At 40.5% G+C, this 20,645-nt stretch overlaps 1 protein-coding gene across 3 annotated transcripts in view; it reads right to left on the bottom strand.

Annotated features, from left to right (window-relative positions):
- Rnf32 (ring finger protein 32) overlaps positions 1-20,645 on the bottom strand; it is a 51,168-nt gene that overhangs the window by 14,066 nt on the left and 16,457 nt on the right. For 2 of the 3 annotated variants that reach the window (XM_050119927.1, XM_050119929.1), the window contains exons 4-7: positions 19,228-19,370; positions 16,452-16,585; positions 15,809-15,877; positions 15,305-15,413 (exon numbers count right to left, since the gene is read on the bottom strand). In XM_050119927.1, coding sequence (XP_049975884.1) covers positions 15,305-15,413; positions 15,809-15,877; positions 16,452-16,585; positions 19,228-19,370 — 455 coding nt within the window. Of the gene's footprint in view, positions 1-15,304; positions 15,414-15,808; positions 15,934-16,451; positions 16,586-19,227; positions 19,371-20,645 lie in introns of all 3 variants that reach the window. The other variant, XM_050119928.1, reaches the window with a different exon arrangement.

Below are 20,645 nucleotides of genomic sequence, written 5' to 3'. Positions count from 1 at the left end.
CCAAAGTAAAAAGCTGGACATGAATGCCTATGCCTGGAACCCAAACAGAGACAGGGAGATTTCTGGAACTTGCTGGCCATTCAGTCTAACTAATACAGCACACCTCTGGTACAGTGAGAGACCCTGTCTCAAGGAAAGAAGATAGAAACCAGCATATCAGCACACACTTCTGGCTGAGCACACAGAGGCACACACACACATCTGGACATACACATTCACATCACTTGCCTGAATACCTGCATGCACACACACCTATACAAACACCTCTGTGCACATGCACACACACCTATACAAACACCTCTGTGCACATGCACACACACCTATACAAACACCTCTGTGCACATGCACACATACCTATACACACACCTGTATAAGCACATCTGTGCACAAACACATGCATACTTGTACATACACTAGTACAAATACACCTGTGTATTCACATAGCCATACCCATATACACATATATGCACACACACTTTATAGCCATTCTAAATGGAAAACTTTTTTTTTTATTGAAACCATTTTTCTTGTAAAAAAAAAAATCCTGTTCTGGCCAGGCAGTATTGGTACACACCTTCAATCCCAGCACTTGAGAAGCAGAGTTAGAAGGATCTTTGTGAGTTTGAGACCAGCCTGGTCTATAGAGTGAGTTCCAGGACAGTCAGGACTACACAGAGAAAACCCTGTCTCAAAAAACCAAATCAATCAAAATTCTGTTTCTATTATTATCAACCACATTGAACCTAACAAGGCAGTGTGCAGTGCCTTGGGCTGACCGAGTCTTGCACATACACTGCTTGGCCACAGTACTGACTTCAGAAACACCTGTTATTCAGCTTTCCTGTTCCAGCTAGGAAACATTAACTTCACTCCCATGAGAAAGCTTTAAAAAAGCACAAGCAAATGATTGGAACTCCTAAACATTTATCTATGTATGCGTGCCAATATTCTTTTAATGAAAACTGTATTCCTTATAGTTTTACTAAAACTAAAGACACTGCTTTGCTGTGCCCAGGACAAGTTACTGTCTAGTGTTTCAGTCAGGATTCCTTCTGGCCATGGGAGGCACCCAAAAGTACTAGATCTCAGATCCCTGCAACCTCCGATGCAGTGGTTTCTATCCCATCCACTGCTTTATGCCTTCTGTCTAACAAGGTAAGGGTACCCAGGAAGCTGTCTTTGACTAGTTTCATTAGTGTTTAGATATTAAAACTCACACAGCTTTGATAGGTTATGGCATGAAATGTTCTCTTGTCCTCTCCATGTGAATGGAGCTAAAATCCTCAGATTAGATGATTCTATATGCTGATGCATATGGCTTTCTACTCTTCACTAGTTGTCCTTTATTTAATGGGGATTTAGCTACCAAATTTATGTTTTATATATCAGAAGGTTTGTCTTTTATAATATAGGATGGCTCTTTCTACCCTGCTATAGGTGTTAGAGTTAACTTGTGCAATTTGAGGTGCACAGGCAAACATCAATTTTTTAGAGTTAAGTCATATTAAATCTATCTAGAGAAAATGAATATTTATATTTAAATATACCATAAATATTAATAATTTTATTCAATACTTTGATTTAATCAGAAGAAGCTCTTCTGTGGTTTGAATACTCTTTGTTAAGTTTAGGGTGTGAACTATTATGAAGGGGCAGTTTCCTTCATTTACATCTGATGATTGTGGCTGTACAACAAATAGTTACCACATATATACATTGAATATGAACACCCAGCCATCTAGTTGTGGTAATTTTATGTGATTTTTGTGCATTTTATCACACACATTTACATTTGCAACACACACCAGCTATATTTTGTCTCTTTGCACTCCTGCTAGGCAGAGACTGGCCAGAGTGCTGAGCAATCTAGGTTACATTGTCATCATTTGATATGGAGCTTTTTTTGTTTCGTTTTGTTTTGTTTTTTATTTTTTTAGAGACAAGGTTTCAGCTTGGCAGTGGTGGTGCACACCTTTCATCTCAGCACTCGGGGAGACAGAGGCAGGTGGATCTCTGAGTTCAAGGCCAGCCTGATCTACAGAGTAAGTTCCAGAACCGCCAGAGCTACACAGAGAAACCCTGTTTCAAAAAACAACAAAACAAAGACAAACAGACAGAGTCTCTTGCAGCCCAGGCTGGCCTCTACAGCTCAGATGTAGCTTGCCATCCTTGCCAAGGATGTAGCTCAGGATCATCTTGGGAGCTGAATCTTGCCTATTTTACGAGCTGGAATTACAGGCGCGCACTGCCATACCTGGTTTATGTGGTGCAGGAAATTGAACTTCAGGCTGTCTGTATGCTGGGCAAGCAGCCTAACTACTGAACTACATCCCCAGCCCCAATAAACGATCTTTATCATAACAAACTCCATCCTAGTTCGGGTACTGGTGGTCAGGATTAGGATTAGCTACACTTGAGCATCTTTTTAATGAAGTTAAAACGTTCATGTGAGTTTCTGTTCTTTCATACTTTAAATTTTTCCCATGTTTGCTATTTTTGTGGAAACTGATTTCAGTTACATTTTGATCTTTAATGGCAGCAGGCTGTATACTTGAGCCTCTTATAATTTTAACATGATTTCCATGTCCGTGGACGCCTTCCTCCTCAGTGCTTTCAGCCTGGTGATATTTTATCTTCCAGTGTTCACTTTTAAGTTACTTATCATCAGATGCTGGGTTCAGTAACTAGGTTTGCTCCTTTTTTCCTGTCTGTATGTCTCTGTCAGACATACAGACTTATTCTGGTCTCAAATTCATTATCCTCCAGTTTCTGCCTCTTGGAGCTGGCATCACAGGGGTGGAAGACTGCCTGTTGGGGATCCGAGAGCCTGGCATCTAACACCTTACCTACTGAACAATCTCCCAGACTCATTTTTCTTTATTTGCTTGTTTATTTTTTCTGAGACAAGATGCTGCTATGTAGGCTTTGGCTGGCCTTTGAACTCAAAGCCTCCCAGTAATAGGCCACTATGCCTGTGCTCATTTGTTTTCTTTAATTGATATTTATTGAGCTCTACATTTTTCTCTGATCCCCTCCCCCCTCAATCCTCCCTGAGGATACCCATGCTCCCAGTTTACTCAGGAGATCTTGTCTTTTTTTACTTTCTACTTCCCATGTAGATTAGATCTATGTAAGTCTCTCTTAGTGTCCACATTGTTGTCTAAATTCTCTGGGATTGTGATTTGTAGGCTGGCTTTCTTTGCTTTATGTTTAAAAACCACCTATGAGTGAGTACATGTGATAGTTGTCTTTCTGTGTCTGGGATCCTCACTCAAAATAATGTTTTCTAGCTCCATCCATTTTCCTGCAAAATTCAAGCTGTTGTTTTTTCTGCTGTGTAGTACTCAATTGTGTAAATGTACCACACTTTCCTTATCCATTCTTTGGTTGAGGGGCAATTTAGGTTGTTTCCAGGTTCTGGCTATGACAAACAAAGCTGCTATGAACATAGTTGAGCACATGTCCTTGTGGCATGATTGAGCATCCTTTGGGTATATACCCAAAAGTGGTATTACTGGGTCTTGAGGAAGGTTGTTTCCTAATATTCTGAGAAATCGCCACACTGACATCCAAAGGGTTTATACCAGCTTGCATTTTCAGCAGTGCATCATCAGAGAAATACAAATCAAAAACAACTCTGAGATTCAATCTTATACCTGTAAGAATGGCCAAGATCAAAGACACAGATGACAACTTATTCTTGGAGAGGCTGTGGGGAGAAGGGAACACTTCTGCTTTGCTGGTGGGAATGCAAGCTGGTACAACCTCTCATTTGTTTTTTTTAATACGAATTTACTCTGAACATTTTTGTTTCACTTTAAGTGTCTTATATCAATAGAATCCAAGAGTTTATTTATATAACAGGTGAATTTATCTCAGTTATATTTGATTTCTCACTATGCTTTAATCCCTCATCACCTTTTCTATTCATTATCCTCTCTTGCTGCTGCCTTTCCCCATTTCTGAACTTCTGCAAGAATATTAGTGTGTATGGGCCTACATGTGACGGCCAGAGGACAATCCTGGGTGTCAGCCCCCACCACCACCACTCTGTGCTTCAATGATCTGGTCCTAGAGCTTGTGCAATCTCCAGTCTCTACTTCCTGCCTCCTCCCAGGAGCTCCAGAGTTAGAAACATCCCTGTTATGCTCTCTGGCCTTTAGATTAGTGCGGGGGATTTGAACTCAAGTCTTCACACTTGTATAGTAAGCTCTTTTACCCACAGAATCATCGCCTCAGCCTAACAGGAATATTTGTAAATTATTTCATTAAAAGCAGAAAAGTCAGTGAGGAAGAAATTACCTCTTAATTTTAGTGAAATAAAAATCAATTCATGTATGATTGCAATCTTGCACTACCTGCTGACCTAGCAGAATTTCTACCTGCCTGAATCTTGGAGGATAGGATGCCTGTAGGTTAAGTCTATCTTCAGATGAGTTGGCAAAAATTAGTGGGATCTGTCAGACAACCCTGAACTTTATTATTGTCCCATCTTGTACTAAATGACCCAACCTCCTACTGACTGGTCTATGACTGCTGACAACTGCCATGATGAAAATGGAAAGAAGTATAAAAGAGCCCAAACAAACAAAAACGTGTGCCTGGATTCCCAGGAAGAATCATCTTGCCTAATTGTTCATTTCTTCTACTCTGCATCTGAAAATCTCTCAGTTTCTAACAAGCCAAGCAGATTTATACACATAACTTCCATTTCTCCTGTCGTTGACTGTACACAAGTCTCCTTGGTACTCTATGTTTATTGGAGACACAATTTAAACAGAACAAAAAGACCCAGTTTGGGGTGAAAAATTGGTAACAGCAATAGTTTAAAAAAATCATAGAACACAAAGACTTATACAAAAAGGAACTCTGTGGTGGGCATGGTGATGCATAACTTCAATCCATAGTACCCTAGAGGCCGAGGCAGGAGGATCAGAAGTTTAAGGATAACCTGGGCATAAAGGGTTAGAAGAAGATGTCTCATAAAAACAAAACTAAACAAACAAAAATTCTCTTTTGGCTTTCATCTCCACTAGCCCTGTATCTTTCTTACAGAGTATGAAGAGTCCTATTGTCTTAAACAAATGCATACCCAGATCCACCCATTTTTCATTTGTAGTCTATGCTTGTAATATTCCATATTTTGTTGTTTAGCCGAATTACCTATCATGAAAGTACTTCCAGCTTATTTGCTGTGGGCTTTGTAACCGTTGTGCAGTTGACTCTGTTTATATTTTCTTCCTTTAAAAGCCTTTTCTCAATAAAAAAAAAAAAAAAAGAATCTGAAGAGTGTCAAAGCTAGAATGACAAAAGATTGATCTACCCAATGTTTGAAAAGCAGTCAGTTTATAGTCTTGTCAATTCTCTTCTATGGCACTGATTTGTGGTAAATAGAATCCTGGGAATATGAATGAGATATTCAGATAAATCTTAATTATGACTATCTAAAAAAAAAAGTAACTATTGCTGTGGATGCGGCCCAGTATCTGTGCATAGACTACATGAGAAAATTTTAGTGGCAGTCAGCCAGTTGCCAGGTCCACCAGTAAGTGTAGAGAAGTCATTAGCACTGGAGAATGTTGCCAGGCTGTCTATCTTTGGAGGAAAAGAAGGCTGCTTGTATTAATGTCCATCTATTTATATGTAAAGAGATGCTCCACATAACAACCCCATATGACTTATGGAGTATGGCTGCTCTTTACAAATGATCACACTGTGCATGTGGTAACAGTAAGTCGACTCTCTTGAAAGGCTTTTGAGAAAAGCCTATGAAAAGTCAGTATGGAAGTTTAAAATCTAAAAATTGAACCATCACGCAGTAAAGCCGTGCCACTCGTGGGTGATTCCTAAATGTCCTAAATTGTAGAACAGACATATTGTACAGCCATGTTTACTGTACAGCTGTACACAGCAGACAAGGTAGTGAACTAGCCTACATGTTCACCTTCAGGTGGACGAAGAAAGAAAACAGGAAATGTGGTTGACATACACAATGTAATTTTATTCTGGCAAAAAATGAAATTTTGTTATTTGCTGGAAAATTGAGTTCATGTTACATGAAATGCAGTCTATTAGAAACAGACAAATATCACTGTCTTCTCTGGAACACAAGATCTACATTCATAAATGTGTATGCTAGGAAAGCATCAGAGGGGCCACTTGGAAAGTTACTGTCAGGGAGGGGCACAGAGGCACAAGAGTGGCACAGCTACAGTGCATGACTGTTCAATTCTTAGATTTCTTTTGAGAAACATCCATATTGACTTTCCTAGTGGGTCTACCAATAAATATCCCACAGCAGCAGTAAGAGCTCCTTTTCCCCCATATCCTTCCCAGTGTTTTGTGGTTGTCTTGATATTGTTGTGAACAGGGTGAGATAGGCTCTCAGTAGAGTTTGATTTGCATTTCCCTAATTTTGGCTAAGAACAATGGCTGTTTTTTCATATTTATTGACCTTTTCATGTTTATTGGTTTGTTTGGGCATTTTTTGGGTGTGTTTTGGTTCTTTTGTTGTTGTTGTATAGCCTAGACATTATCATATGAATAGTTGGCAGTTACATTTTCTCCCATTCTGTAGGTAGTCTCTTCAATTGTTTCTTTAGCTGCGTAGAAACTTTAAATTTCATGCACCGCCATTTGCTAATTTATTATTTCCAGGGCTGTTAGAGTCCTCTTCAGAAAATCCCCCCTATGTCTGTGTCTTCAAGTGCTGTCCTTATGTTCTCTGTGAGTAGCTCCAGGTATTACATGAAGATACATGCTCCATTTGGATTCAATTCCCCATGGGACGAGGGATCTAGCATCATTCTCGTGAAATCCAAATTCCTACCACAGTTAATTGGGATTTGTTTTCAATGTGCTTTTGACATGTTTCCTCAGTAACTTGGTGGCTGTAGCTTGAGGGTTTATTTCTGGCCCCTCTGCTTGACTCCATTTGCTTGTTTTTGTGTCAGCACCGTGCTGATTTTCTTTTTTTTTTCTTTTCCTTTTTTTTATTTTATTGAGAATAAGAAAAAAAAAGTATCCGCCTCCTCCCAGCCTCCCATTTCCCTCCCCCTCCCCCCTCTCTCCCCCCCCCCCCCCCCTCTCCCCCCCTCCCCCCTCTCTTCTTCCCCTCCCCCCACTCCTCTCCCCCTCCCTCTCCTATCCAAAGAGCAGTCATGGTTCCCTGTCCTGTGGAAAGTCCAAGGTCCTCCCCCCTCCGTCCATGTCTAGGAAGGTGAACATCCAAACTGGCTAGGCTCCCACCAAGCCGGAACATGAAGTAGGATATGACTGTAGTATACTTTGAGATCAGGTGTTAAATTGCTAACATTGTTCTTTCTGCTCAGGATTGTTTTGGCTATTTTGTGCTTCTTTATCAATTTTAGGCTTTTTCTCCAATCTTGTGAAGAACCTTATCTGAAATTTGATGGAGATTACACAGAATCTATAAGTTGCTTTTACTCAAATGACCAGTTTTTATAATATCAATTCTGTAGTTCCAAGAGCATGAGAAGGCTTTCCATGTTTTAGTGTCTCCATCAATTTCTTCAGGGTTTTAAATTTTCATTGTTTTTCAACTCTTTGGTTGTTTATTCCTGGGTGTTTTATTTTTCTGAGGCTATTGCAAATGGGACTATTTTCATTTCTTTCTCAGCATGCTTGTTATTTGTATATAGAAAAGGTTTTCTATTTTATCCTGTTACTTCGCTAAAAGTGTTATGGAGCCTTTTGGGTCTTTTAAGAACAAGGTCATATCATCGCAAAGCATACTATGACTTCCTTTTTTATTTGTCCCCATTTTATTTCTTTCACTTGCTTTATTGATCTCTGTCAAAAATTTCAGATACTATATTGAGTGGATCTTTGTCTCCTTCCTGGCTTTAGGAGGAATGCTTTGAGGGTTTTCCCAATTTAGTATAAAGGTGGCTAACTTTTTTATATATACACTTTATTATGTTAAGGTATGTTTGTTCTTTCCTGAGTTTCTTTGGACCTTTATCAGGAAGGGATGTTGAACTGTCAAAGGCTTCTTCTATATCTATGAGAGGATCACATAATTGACTTGTTTCTGAACTTCTATGCTATATTGCCTTTGTTATTTTACAGATGTTGAACCCACCCTTACATCACAAGAATGAAACCAACTTCATCATGGTTGTCATGGCTTGACTGTGATGCATGGCTCATTTATTTGAACACTTGGCCTCCAACTGGTGTCACTGAGGATGTGGGGCATTTGGAACTGTGTTCTAGCTAGTAGAAGTGGGCTGCTAGATCAGTTCTTGAAGGCTTTTGGGCCTGTACTCTGCTTTCTGATCCACCAAGATGTGAATAAGCTCCTGTCATTATGGGTGCATGTCTCCAGTTCTTTCTTATTGTGATGGACTCCCCCTCCTGGCACTCTGAGTCAAAATAAACCTCTCTAACTTTTGTTTCCATTGGTATATTATCATAGTAATGAGAAACTGTGCTGGCTAGTTTTATGCCATCTTGATACAAGTTAGTCATTGGGGAAGAGGGAGCCTTAATTGAGAAAATGGTTCCCTAAGATCAGACTGTAGGCAACCCTGTAGGGCATTTTCTTAATTAGTGATTGATGTGGGAGGACCCAGCCTATTATGGGTGGTGCCACTGCTGGGCCGGTGGTTCTATAAGAAAGCAGGCTGAGTAAGTCATGGAAAGCAAGCCAGTAAGCAGCACTCGTCCACGGGTTCTGCATCAGCTCCTGCCTTGAGTTCCTTTGATCATTAACAGTGATGATAATAAATAAACCCTTTCCTCCTCAAGTTGCTTTGGTCCTGACGTTTGAGCACAGCAATAGCAACCATAACAAGCACAGAAACATAAGTAACACAATGGTGCATGCTCTTTGTAATGTGTCATGGATTTCAGCTTGCCTAGTATTTTTATTAATTTTTTGTTGTATTTTTAAAAAAGCATCCTGCGGTCCCAGACCCAGAAACACAAACATGGTGTGTACTCACTCATAAGTAGATATTAGCTGTAAAATAAAGGATAACCAGGCTACAATCCACAGACCCAGAGAGGCTAGGTAACCAGGAGAACCCAAGAGGGATGGGGAAGGGTGGGTATGGGACCTTGAGGGACTGGGTTGCGGCTGGATGGAGGGGGAGAGTACTAGAAGAGACTGGAAGTGGGGGCATTTTTGGGGTCAGGTAGAAACCTGATGCAAGGTAACTCCCATGAATCTACAAGGATACCCCAGCTAAGACTCCTAGTAATAGTGGAGAGGTAGCCTGAACTGGCCATTTCCTGTGATCACGTTGGTCACTACCCCAATTGTCATCAGAGACTCTTCATCCAGTAACTGATGGAAACAGATACAAAGACCCACAGCCAAACATTAGTCAGAGCCCAAGGAATCCTGCTGAAGAGAGGGAGGAAGGATTGTAGGAGTCAGAGGGGGTCAAGAACGTCAAGAAAACCCACAGAAACAGCTGGTTCATAGAAACTCAGAGTCTGAACTAACAACCAGGGAGCCTGCATACCCAGGCCCTCTACATATATATGACAATTGTGTAGTTTGGTCTACGTGTGGTACTCCTAACAATGGGAGCAGGACTGTCCCTAGTACTCTGGCTGGCTCTTGGGAACCCATTCCTCATACTGAGTGGCCTTGCCCAGCTTTAATACAAGGGGAGGTGCTTAGTCTTACAGCAACTTGATATGCCATGTTTTGTTGATACCCATGAGGCCTTGCCCCTTGCTGAATAGACACAGGAGGAGTGGATTAAGGGGTGAGAATGAGAGAAGGAGGGGAAACTGTGGTCAGGATGTAAAATAAATAAAATTAAAAACATTAAAAATAGAGTAATATTGGCTTCAAGAAAGGACTTAGTAACATTTGTTTCTTTTTTATTTGACAGGTAGTTTGAGGGTCATAGCTTCTATTCTTTAAAGGTTGGGTAGAATTCAGCAGTAATCTGTTTGGTTCTGGGCTTTTCTTTGTTGCTTCAATGTCATTGTTGCTTCAGTCTTGTGTGTAGGTTGTTTATATCCTCTTGATTTGATTTTGATAGGTCAGGTGTATCCAGGAATTTAACCATTTATTTTAATCTTTCCAATGTTTGGGAATATTTTCAAAATATTCCCTAGTGATCCTCCAGGATTTTTTTTGGTGTGTTGTAATGTCCCCCTTTCCCCTCTAATTTTATTATTTTGGGCCTTTTACAACTTTAGGTTACTTTGGCTAAGGGTCCTTGATCTTATATATCTTTTTAAGGAACCAACTCTTCGTTTCACTGATTCTTGGGCTCTTCCAGTCTCTGTCTCATCAAGTTCTGCCCTGATTGTATCATCTTGGGTTATATTTGCTCTACCTGGAAGTCTTGAGGTCCATCTTTGTTAATTTAATTGGATTTTTAATGTAAGCACACCTCATTTCTATGAACTCCCCTACACTGCCAAGATTCTAATAAGCTGCTTTGCTTCTCATTCTTTTCTAGCTTTACAATTTCTTCCCCATTGTCTTCACAATCATTAGGAGCATATTTGCTTGCTCCCCGTACATGTGTAGGTTCTAAAGTTCTTGTTATGGGTTTCTTTAATGCCACTGTGATCTTTTATGCAATGTGATGCATCATTTTTTATTTTTTATACTTATCGACTCTTGCTTTATGGACTAAAATGTGATCTATTTTGGAGAAAAATCCCATAGGCTCATGAGAAGAATCTGTGTTTCATAGCTGTTGGATATAATAATTCCTACATGTCAATTTGAGTTACAGCAGTTTTCTCTGTTGAGCTTTGGGTCTATGTTATCTTTCTATTGGTGAGAATGGGAATAATTATTTCCCATATTATTATATCTGGGCCTGTATGACCCTTAATATCTAGGAGTGTATGATTTACAAAGCAGGGTATACCAATGTCCAGTGCTTATCTACTCCCACCACTGCACATTCTTGATGGAGTTTATAAAATTGTAATCACCTTATTTATTGCTTCAAATTTCTGACTGAAGTCTGCTTTTTTTTTCTCTTGTGTATATGTGTGTTCAGGTGGGTATGTACATGCAGGTGCTAGTGTATGCCAGAAGGTGATGTCTGGTATCTTTCTCAATTGCTCTTCACCTTAACTTTTGTAACAGAGTCTCTCACTTAACTAGGCTGGCCGGCCACTGAGCTCCCAAGGTCCTTCTGTACTTTGTCTATGCTACTTTTACCTGGGTGTTGAGCATCAGGTCTTCTTGCTTGTGCAACACGTTATCAGCTAACCCATCTCTCCAACCCTTCAAACCTGTCTTCTCAGCTATCAGCATAACTATTCCTGCTTGCTCCCAGCTTCTACTTCCTTAGTATAATGACTTTCATCCTTTTACTTTTAATCTGCCCCCCCCCCATGGACATCAAATAGTTTGTTTTTGGCTGTTATCAGGAGCCTCAGACCACAGTGTTGTCCTTTTCAGTGAAGTGGTATTGGTGCTGTAATAGACTCATAAAGCCAAGAGGAGCCTTTGTGCAAGGGTTCTCAGCTCTTCCCTGCAGGATAGAAAATGGTGGTGAGCAGAGAGATCTGCCTTCCTGTGATGGCTAGTCCTAGTTTTCCTTGTCATTATTAAGAGAAACTGAAAGTGTTTTCTTACATGGGAGGAATTATTTGGAGATTCTAAAAAGCTCCAAGAAAAATGACAGTGGGGTTCATTTGCAGCAAGTAAAGATACAACAAATCTGCTGTGTCACACCCTCGTAGATAAATTAGTGTAATGAGGACCATCAACTGATTGCCGTGACTGCTTTATGTGACAGCAACTGATTGTCATGACTGCTTTATGTGACAGCAATGTATAGCCTAGACTTTCCAAAGTCATTACATGTAAACATGAACAAATTATCCACATACTGATGGTAAATAGTTTTCAAGTCTGTCTTAAAATTTTGCAAAAGCGAATAATGACACTGACTTGTAAGCCATATATTATTGCACACAAATTATAAAGAGCTTCCGGCTCAGTGGTATTTTTGCCTGTTGTCACAGCTTACACTTCAACTTACAAACTTAGGGCCAGCCTAGGCAACATGAGACTGTCTTAAGAAAAAAACAAAAAATTATAATTACTAAGAATGTCTCAGAGAACAACACTGACCATCAATCCACTGAGTATAATACCCAGGAGAACGCAAAAAAGATGAGAACAATTACAGAAGGCATAAGTCTGGATGGAAGATGAAACAGCTCTAAAGACAGATGTCCAGAAAACAAAGTGCCTATCCTGGTTTGATTCAGAGTATCATCCTGACTAATGAGCAGGGACAGAGATGAGACCTAGAAAGAAGGCTTGCATGCTGCCTTCTTTATGGGGAAGAGGAACCGCTCACTCCAGACAGTGAAGACAAACACATTCTTTTCATCTAGTCAATGATCAGGACTTTTACTCAGTTTTATTTCTGGTATAAATGGCAGTGTTTGAGAAAGAATCTGGCAAGTGGGAAAATAGGAATCTTTTCACCCAACGGTAGACAGGAATGAGGAAGTCTCTTTAGAAATTCATCCCTACCCCAGACATTCTGTGTTCTTTATTCAGTTAGGGGAGGTCAAGGTTTTTTGAGATATTTTGTTCTTCTTGGTCAAATCCAACTTGGTACGCAGCCCCTGTAGCCTTTGTCTTTGGGTCTCCTTATAGCCAAAGGCAGGAGCTTTTTCCAGCCGGACCAACCAGTCCCTCTGGTATCTTCCAGCCACCACTTCACAATGCAGTGTGCAAAGCCCTTAGCTTAGCATCCACATCACATCTGATGCCAGCCTACTCTTCAAGGAAACTCAAGTGTTCTTAACTAAACATGAGGAACAGTGACAACCACAACATGCCAAATGTTCTAGTTTACATATTCTAATGACTGTGTTGCTTGGAACAAAGACTTAATGCCTGAAGGGGCTCTAGTCAGTCCAAGCAGGGCAGACATGCCTTTGGCAGGCCTTGCCCTTCTCCCCCATTCCTTCTGCCTTGCTAGAACCCATTAGATGACATTCCTAAACCTAGCCACCAAGGTCTGCTCCCTTATTTGTCCACTTGCTCTTCCTGAGGTTGACTATGAGGGTCCACCTATCAAATTTTGAAATCCAGCAATCAAAAGCCCCCTTTGGTTCACCTAATTAACATGCCAATAAAAATTAAAAAAAAAAACTCATCCAACACAGGGAGCTTTCCCTTTTACATTCATAAACTGCCATTTGCTTATGCGCCATGCCTGTCTCCTTGCTGTCCAGAGGCAGTCCATTGTCCTTCCAGGATAAATACCTTTCTTCCCTCCCTCCTTCTCCCATGTCCTCTGTCTCTTGTCTTTGTCTCTTGTTTCTTCCACTTTGTCCCTCTGGGGAAAATAAATCTCCTCTTGTGCTGACAACTTGGTCTTGGGGTGTCTGTGTTGATACCAGTCCCTTCAGTGCCTAGGAAAGGCACTAGAAAAAAATTATTTTGCTTTAATAAATGTAGTTCTAGCACAGTTGAAATGGGCTGGCTTATCCAGGTAAGGGCAAAGCCATACACAAGGTCACAGACACTCCCATTTCTTCCTCTAGGCGAATGAGTGTCTGATGGGACCAGGAGTTATGTGATTGTGATCACTCAGTCTTGTGCCTAAAGGTGGCAATAACTAGGAAAATAGTTAGAAAATAAAGAACCATGTTTTACTTTCTTTATTGTTTAGTTTTTATTAGGAATCATGTTTTTCATTAAAGGCTATCTGTTATACTCATCATCCTAAATGAAAGAACACACAGCTAAACTAAACATGTCAATGGTACCTACATAGGGAATGACGGACAGCACAGTGTGACTATGAGACGGGATCCTTTTCTTCTCTCTCTCTCTCTCTCTCTCTCTCTCTCTCTCTCTCTCTTTTTGTTTCTGAGCTAACATCTTGGCTTTCCTTTCATTTTCTCTTTAAAAAATATTTTTATTTTTTTTATTTTATGTACATTGGTGTTTTGCCTGAAGGTATGTCTGTATGAGGGCATCAGATCCCCTGGAACTGGAGTTGCAGATAGCTGTGAGCTATCATGTGGGTGGTGCTGGGAATTGAACTCAAGTCCTCCGAAAGAGCAGTCAGTGCTCTCAACCACTGAGTCATTTCTCCATCATGATCCTTTTCTTCTTTGAGATGGGTCTTGCTATGGTGCTTAGGCTAGCCTCAAACTCCAGATTCAAGCAGTCTTTCTACCTCAGTTTTCCAAGTGTTGGGACTATAGATATGGTTCATCATGTCTGGCTGAGGAGTTTATCCCAGTGATCTGAGGTTGGCATGCTGGGATACCACAGTGTTACTAACACTAACTGTTACCAAACCTAAAACAATGTACATAAAAATTAACTTGGAAAGATATCAATGTTTGTAACAAATAAAATATTTTCTGTGCCTACTATGTTTCTTTATAATTGATTTTTAGGCCTGCAGTGAACATACCAGGTGAGGAAAAGGGTCTCAAAGCACCCACCCATGGTGGCTAGATCTGCCATCCTGGAGCAGGCATGAGAAAGGTTCTCTCTTCATGACTGGTTACTTCTAATACTTGCCAATCCTTTTTGTTCAAATGGAGACATGTTAAACATGCATCTCCCATGTAGTGGTTTGAAAGAAAATGGCCCCTAAAGGGAGTAGCACTATTAGGAGGTATGGCTTGGAGAAAGTGTGTCACTGTAGGGGTGGGCTTTGAGGATTCATATATGTTCAAATCATGCCCAGTGTCTCAGACCACTTCCTTTGCCTGTACAAGACAGAGAACTCTCAGTTACCTCTGCAGTACCATGTCTGTCTGCAAGCCGCCTTGTCCCATCATGATGATAATGGACCTTTGAGCTGTTAAGTTGCCCCATTAAATGTTTTCCTTTATAAGAGTTGCCATGGTCATGGTGTCTCTTCACAGCAACAGAAGCCTTAACTAAGACACCCTACGCCCTGCCAAGTAACATAAAAAATGCAAAGCGAGCATAAGCAAACACAGGCAGGAGTTGTCTGTTTCTGTGATGTGGTGATCCTACGAAGTTCAGCCAGCTACTGGGAGGTAGTAGTGAGGTCTCCATTTTCACTGATGTTATAGCATAACTGGGGACTCTTAGAGTTGTAAAAGCTCAATTTTACCTTATTTTATCAGAAAATGGCACCATCAAACAGCACACAATGGTCAAACCAAAGCTGATTTGAATACCATTTTTCATGCAATAAGGTTGGAGGTCACTAAGTTGAGCAAAAAGCTCTAAAAGTGAAGTGAGCTGCAGTCTCACTGCCTGTTGACTTTACCAGTCCCGAATATTCACCCACACAGACCATGTGTGTGTGAGCAGGTAGTGGTACACACCCACCTTTTCTTCAAAGAACTTTCTCCTTAACTTGGCATCCGTAGGAGGGACTATTTTCCTTAGGTTTCTGTACCACTTTCTAACGATGTACCCTCTCCAGTAGGCTTGGACTCTAAAACACAGAGATGTAGAAATAATGACTGCCTAATAGCCTCATTTTTAAACTAAAAATTCTTTTATTTTATTATGCATATGAATGTTTTGTTTACATGAATATCTATACCACTTATGTGCCCAGTGCTCATGGAGGTCAGAGAGAACATCCAATTCCCGACAACTAGAATTACAGACAGTTGTGAGTCACACCATGTGGGTGCTGGGAATTGAACCTGGGTCTTCTAGAGCAGTTAGTGGTTTTGACCACTGAGCCATCTCTGCAGCCCCTAATGGCCTTATTTTAGTAAGTACTTCTCCCAGCCTGGGCTGCCTAGTGACCTTCTGGGCAAATAATCAGCCTGAGCTACAAACATTTGTCTCCCCTCCGCAGGGCATGGAGGACACTCTTACCTGGTGGCACACTTTACTCTGAACAGGCGGGCCCCATCATGTATCACTCTGGTTTGATATTGGTTCTTTCTACAGAGGGGACAGGTTTTTTTATTTGTGAACTTTTCAAAAGCCTGAAGACATGCCTGCAGAAAAGGATTTCACTTAAAACCTTACAAGTCATTACTTATAAACAACATTTTTACTTCTAATGTAACTAGTGCTCTTTTTCTCAAGTGAAACTCAGTCCAATTTAGATTATGAAGTAGCTTCATCAGATGTGAGCACTTCCTCAGGAAACCTGTTTCAAAAATGACTTTCCACAAGAACATGCATGCAGAGACTTCAAAAACCTCTGCAAGTCAAGTGGCATAAAGGTAAAATGCTACGTGTCAGGCTGCCATGCAAACAGCCGGCAGGAAGCAAGCTATCAGCAGCTTTGATGTGCAGCACTAACACTCTGCTACACAAACATCTGTGGGTCTGTCACAGAACCCACGGTTTTCACCACAGGATGAGCTGCGGTCTACCCTAAAGCCATGTTTCTGACTACAAATGGTGCTCATGGATCAACACATAACTCCTTCAGTGTGCGAGGGAAGGAGGCCAGGCCGAGGGTGGGGGTGTGAGGGAAGGAGGCCAGGCCGAGGGTGGGGTTCCTTACCTTGTGGAATACGTGTGAGCAGGAGAGCAGCACCTGTCCACCCGGAGAGAGCAGAGTCCTGGGTTAGTAGTACATCCTCTAGAAGGGCATCCGGATGCTTGAAGGTAGCATTCAGACAGCCGAGCACGTTCACACTTAAGTTTAATATAGTATAAGCATATCATCTAAACAAAGCCAATGACCCAATACCATAAAACACATCATGCTTGATATTAATCCAGTAAAAGGAGTACCAAGGTAGATACTGCTAGGTAGATTGGGTGGGGCATGAAGGACTTGATAGGAGAAGGGGCAGAGACACAATAAGCAAACATCTTTACAGGGTTTTGTAAATTACACTCCTCAACTTAAAATCACAGCTTATTGTGACCTAATTCTGAGAGTTTTTAGATGGAGAGAAAATATGTTCATGAGAAAACGCCAACCTTCTGACTCAAAACTCTCCACCCAACAGTGATATTTTGACCTGGAAAAACAAAAATCAAAACTAGCCTAGACCCAATAAGGAGAAGGGATTTTAGACCATAACCACAGGCAGGTGAGTGGGAGATCCACATCCTACCGTTTTCAGTGACCTACCCTGTGGCTTTGCTCACTCTGTATTTTTCTTAAGTGGGATTTAGGGAAGGAATTTTAGAATAGAGTTCATAAACTCCTAAAACCTTTTTAAAATATTTATTTTATTTTAGGAACATGGGTGTTTTGCTTGCATGTATGTCTGTGTACCACATGCATAGGGTCCTCATAAAGACCTGAAGAGGGCATTAGATCCTCTGGAATTGGAGTTAGAGGTGGATGTAAGTACCATGTGGGTGCTAGGAATTGAACCCCAGTACTCTGGATGGGCAGCCAGTGCTCTTAACTTGTGAGCCACGTCTCTAGCCCCTAAAACCTTTTTATGGATCCTGCCAACTGTAAACTTTAATTAAGTATTGTATTAAAATCATCTGTGGACTCAGTTTTTTTAAATATAACTTTCAAAGTCTTTTATCAACAGATAACATTCTGCTCTAAACAATGTAAGTCTTACATAATTCTAATAAATAATATTAGAATATTACACTTTGAGATACCCATATGTTCATTATAGGCAAACAGTTCATGGTGATAGTTACACAAGTGAGGCCTACACTTCATTTACATTTTGTCATATTTCTGGGTTGGTCTGTAGTGAATCACCTGAGTTCTGTTCTCACTATTAGTTGGTGCCATCTACTGCACAGATAAGAAATTACTTGAGCTGGGTGGTGGTGGTGCACGCCTTTAATCCCAGTACTTGGGAGGCAGAGGCAGGAGGATCTCTGTGAGTTCAACGCCAGCCAGCCTGGTCTACAGAACGAGTTCAAGGATAGCCAAGACTATTTCACAGAGAAACTCTGTCTCAATAAAACCAAAAAAAATCCAAACCAACTAGAAAAAACAACCCTCCCAAAACAAAGACAAACAAATAATAAAAAACCACAAAAAATCCAACAAAGTATCATGAAAGTAATTGAGAAAATTATTTTTATTTTTATTCGTGTGTGTGTTTTGCCTGCATGTATGTCTTATCTGTATGCCTGGTGCCATGGAAGTCAGAAGAGGGCATAGGATCTCCTGGAACTAGAGTTGTGAGCCACCATGGGGGTATTAGGAATCAAACCTGGGTCTTCTGGAAGAATAGCCAGTAAATACTCAACCACTGAGCCATTTCTCTAATCCAGAAAAACTGTTTTTAACTAAGAAAAAAAATCCAGTATGGGAACACTAAGTGCAAGATTAACACAATACTGTTAGTATTTTAGCCAAATACTATAAATATAAATAAAATGACAAAGTTTGGTGAAATTCTTACATACCACCTGAAATATTTAAGTTTTCATCCTGTACACAAACAGGCTAAACATGTACAGACAATAGATGAGGTTGCTGATGCTGGGTGATTTTCTGCAGCTTTAATGATCTTGCACTCCGACACTAGATTACAAACTTCCCTACATATGACAGTTCTGTGGTTCAATGGCTGACTGAAATCTTCCCAATATCCAACTCCTACGTAAGATTAGGTCCTCTTGGAGAGCTAGAAGGAAAGTACACTTCAAGAATCTTTTTTTTTTTTTTAATTAATTTATTTATTTATTAAACATTTCTGTCTCTCACTTCAAGAATCTTAATTCACATTACTGGACAGCAAAAATGGCTGTGAGCTCCTTGTTGACAGTGAAGCATTTCTAAGTCTGAGAGGTCAGGACAAGCCCATGAAGCTTGGGGTCCTCGGCTGGGACCTAAGCCTGGCTATGTGCTGGGTTTTCTCAGCTGTCGTCTCAGTGCCTACCATGTAGAATCTAAGGCTACACACTATGCAAAAGCCTTGGGCAAAACCATATTTCTCCCCAAATTCTGAAGCATGAGTGACCTTGGCTCCTTGGAGCTGGCAGTTTAGTCAGGCACAGCAGTGGGTCTGTGTGACAGGGTCATGAGCTTTCTATGCACCGGGATGACCAGCCAGCTTATATTAAGAGCCGTGTGGACAAAGATTCTATTTTATACCAGGATTCTCCCATAAATTCTTTGAAGATATTCAAAGCATTCTTTCATGCAAATGGCATATTTGTACTTAGTGTCACACGAGTAAGTGTACACTGTCAAGTGATGCTGTTTAGCCATACACATACACTTTAAGGGTAGTAGAGAAAATGTTAAGTATTTGAAAGTTACAAGGGAGCATGGAACTGTGTGGCTCAGTGACTAATTCTGGGGATGCAGAGCCTGGCTGATCTAAAGCTCTGTTATGTACCTGAGGATGGAGCTCAAATTCTTCTTTACATATCGGGCATGGTTGCATGGAGTCCCCTTGTAGGAGGGATCTCTGCTTCACTCTCTCCCATTCATCTGATGACAGTGGCAATGGGGGAGGTGGCAAGAGGCCCAGTTTCTGGGCTACAGGAAAGATAAGACACAATAAAAACTCACGTATTTTAGCATAGACACATGTAATTTTAGCATAGTCACATGTAATTTTTAATAGGCAATCTGTATGTGGATACTCTAGGGAGGCATTATAGCAACCTTCCACAATGCATATCAAGGTGCTTTTCTATGGAGGTATGAGTACAGTGATAAACCTGACATTCTCAATAATGATTTCATCATTCTGAATGTTAGGGATATTCAAGCAAGCAGGATTGACATTTAGTTGTATAGAAGTTGAAGAACACATTATTATTATTATTTGTCATTTTCCTTCTTGTTTTTCATCTAATTTAACTGTCAGCTTCTAGCACTGCCTCCGTCCACTTAGCCTTGCTGCCTTCACCTTTACAAAGCACATCAATCATGTGCTACCTAAGAATACATTTTTTTTTTTTTTTTTTTTTGGTTTTTCGAGACAGGGTTTCTCTGTAGCTTTGGTGCCTGTTCAGGAACTAGCTCTTGTAGACCAGGTTGGCCTCGAACTTCCAGAGATCCGCTTGCCTCTGCCTCCCGAGTGCTGGGATTAAAGGCGTGCGCCACCACCGCCCGGCAAGAATACATTTCTTAAGTAAGAAATTTATAAGAACCCATCACATGAGCTTATATCCCATGGGGAACTCACAACATTCCTGAGCATAGGGCTGGTAGGACTGTAAATATAAATCACTATCTGCAAACTGTTAAATAATAGTAAAGGTACATTAAAAAAAAATAGACCTAGCACAGAGGGCCATCTGAAAAGCACTCTTGGTCCTAGAAAAATTCATGGTAGAAGTATGAATATACTCTGAAAGGCTAGAACATAAAACTACTCTCACAGGGAGTATATTTTCTAGATAAATAGACTTCTATGCCTTCCCAGGAAAAGTCACAGAAGAGACACTTATCCCATGAGCCTTAATAATTGTGGATATATAGAAAGCAAAAAGACAATGGAGAGACATAGTGCTAAGAGCTAAGTAGCTAGGAGAGCATTAGTGTCAACATGGGAAGTAAACAGCAGTTCACAGGGATGTGGATGTCTGCATGCACTTGCCAGGAAACAAACTCTGCACACAAATGTTTTACCTAAGATGATAGCAAAAGGAAATGCAGCAAAGTAAAAGAAACAAAAAGGAATTAACAAGGACAACAGCAGAAATTCCAAGAAAATAAAAGCCAAAATGAAACTAGAACCAACAGTAGGTATAAATCCAAAATATCTTTTTCTCCAAAGAGACATTTCTAATTAAATTGATATAT

This window comes from Alexandromys fortis, unplaced genomic scaffold (assembly GCF_014885135.2).
Source record: "Alexandromys fortis isolate MF-2015 unplaced genomic scaffold, M_Fortis_MF-2015_v1.1 scaffold_177, whole genome shotgun sequence".
NCBI classification, from domain to species: Eukaryota; Metazoa; Chordata; class Mammalia; order Rodentia; family Cricetidae; genus Alexandromys; species Alexandromys fortis.
This window is presented reverse-complemented; position numbering and strand designations above follow the sequence as displayed.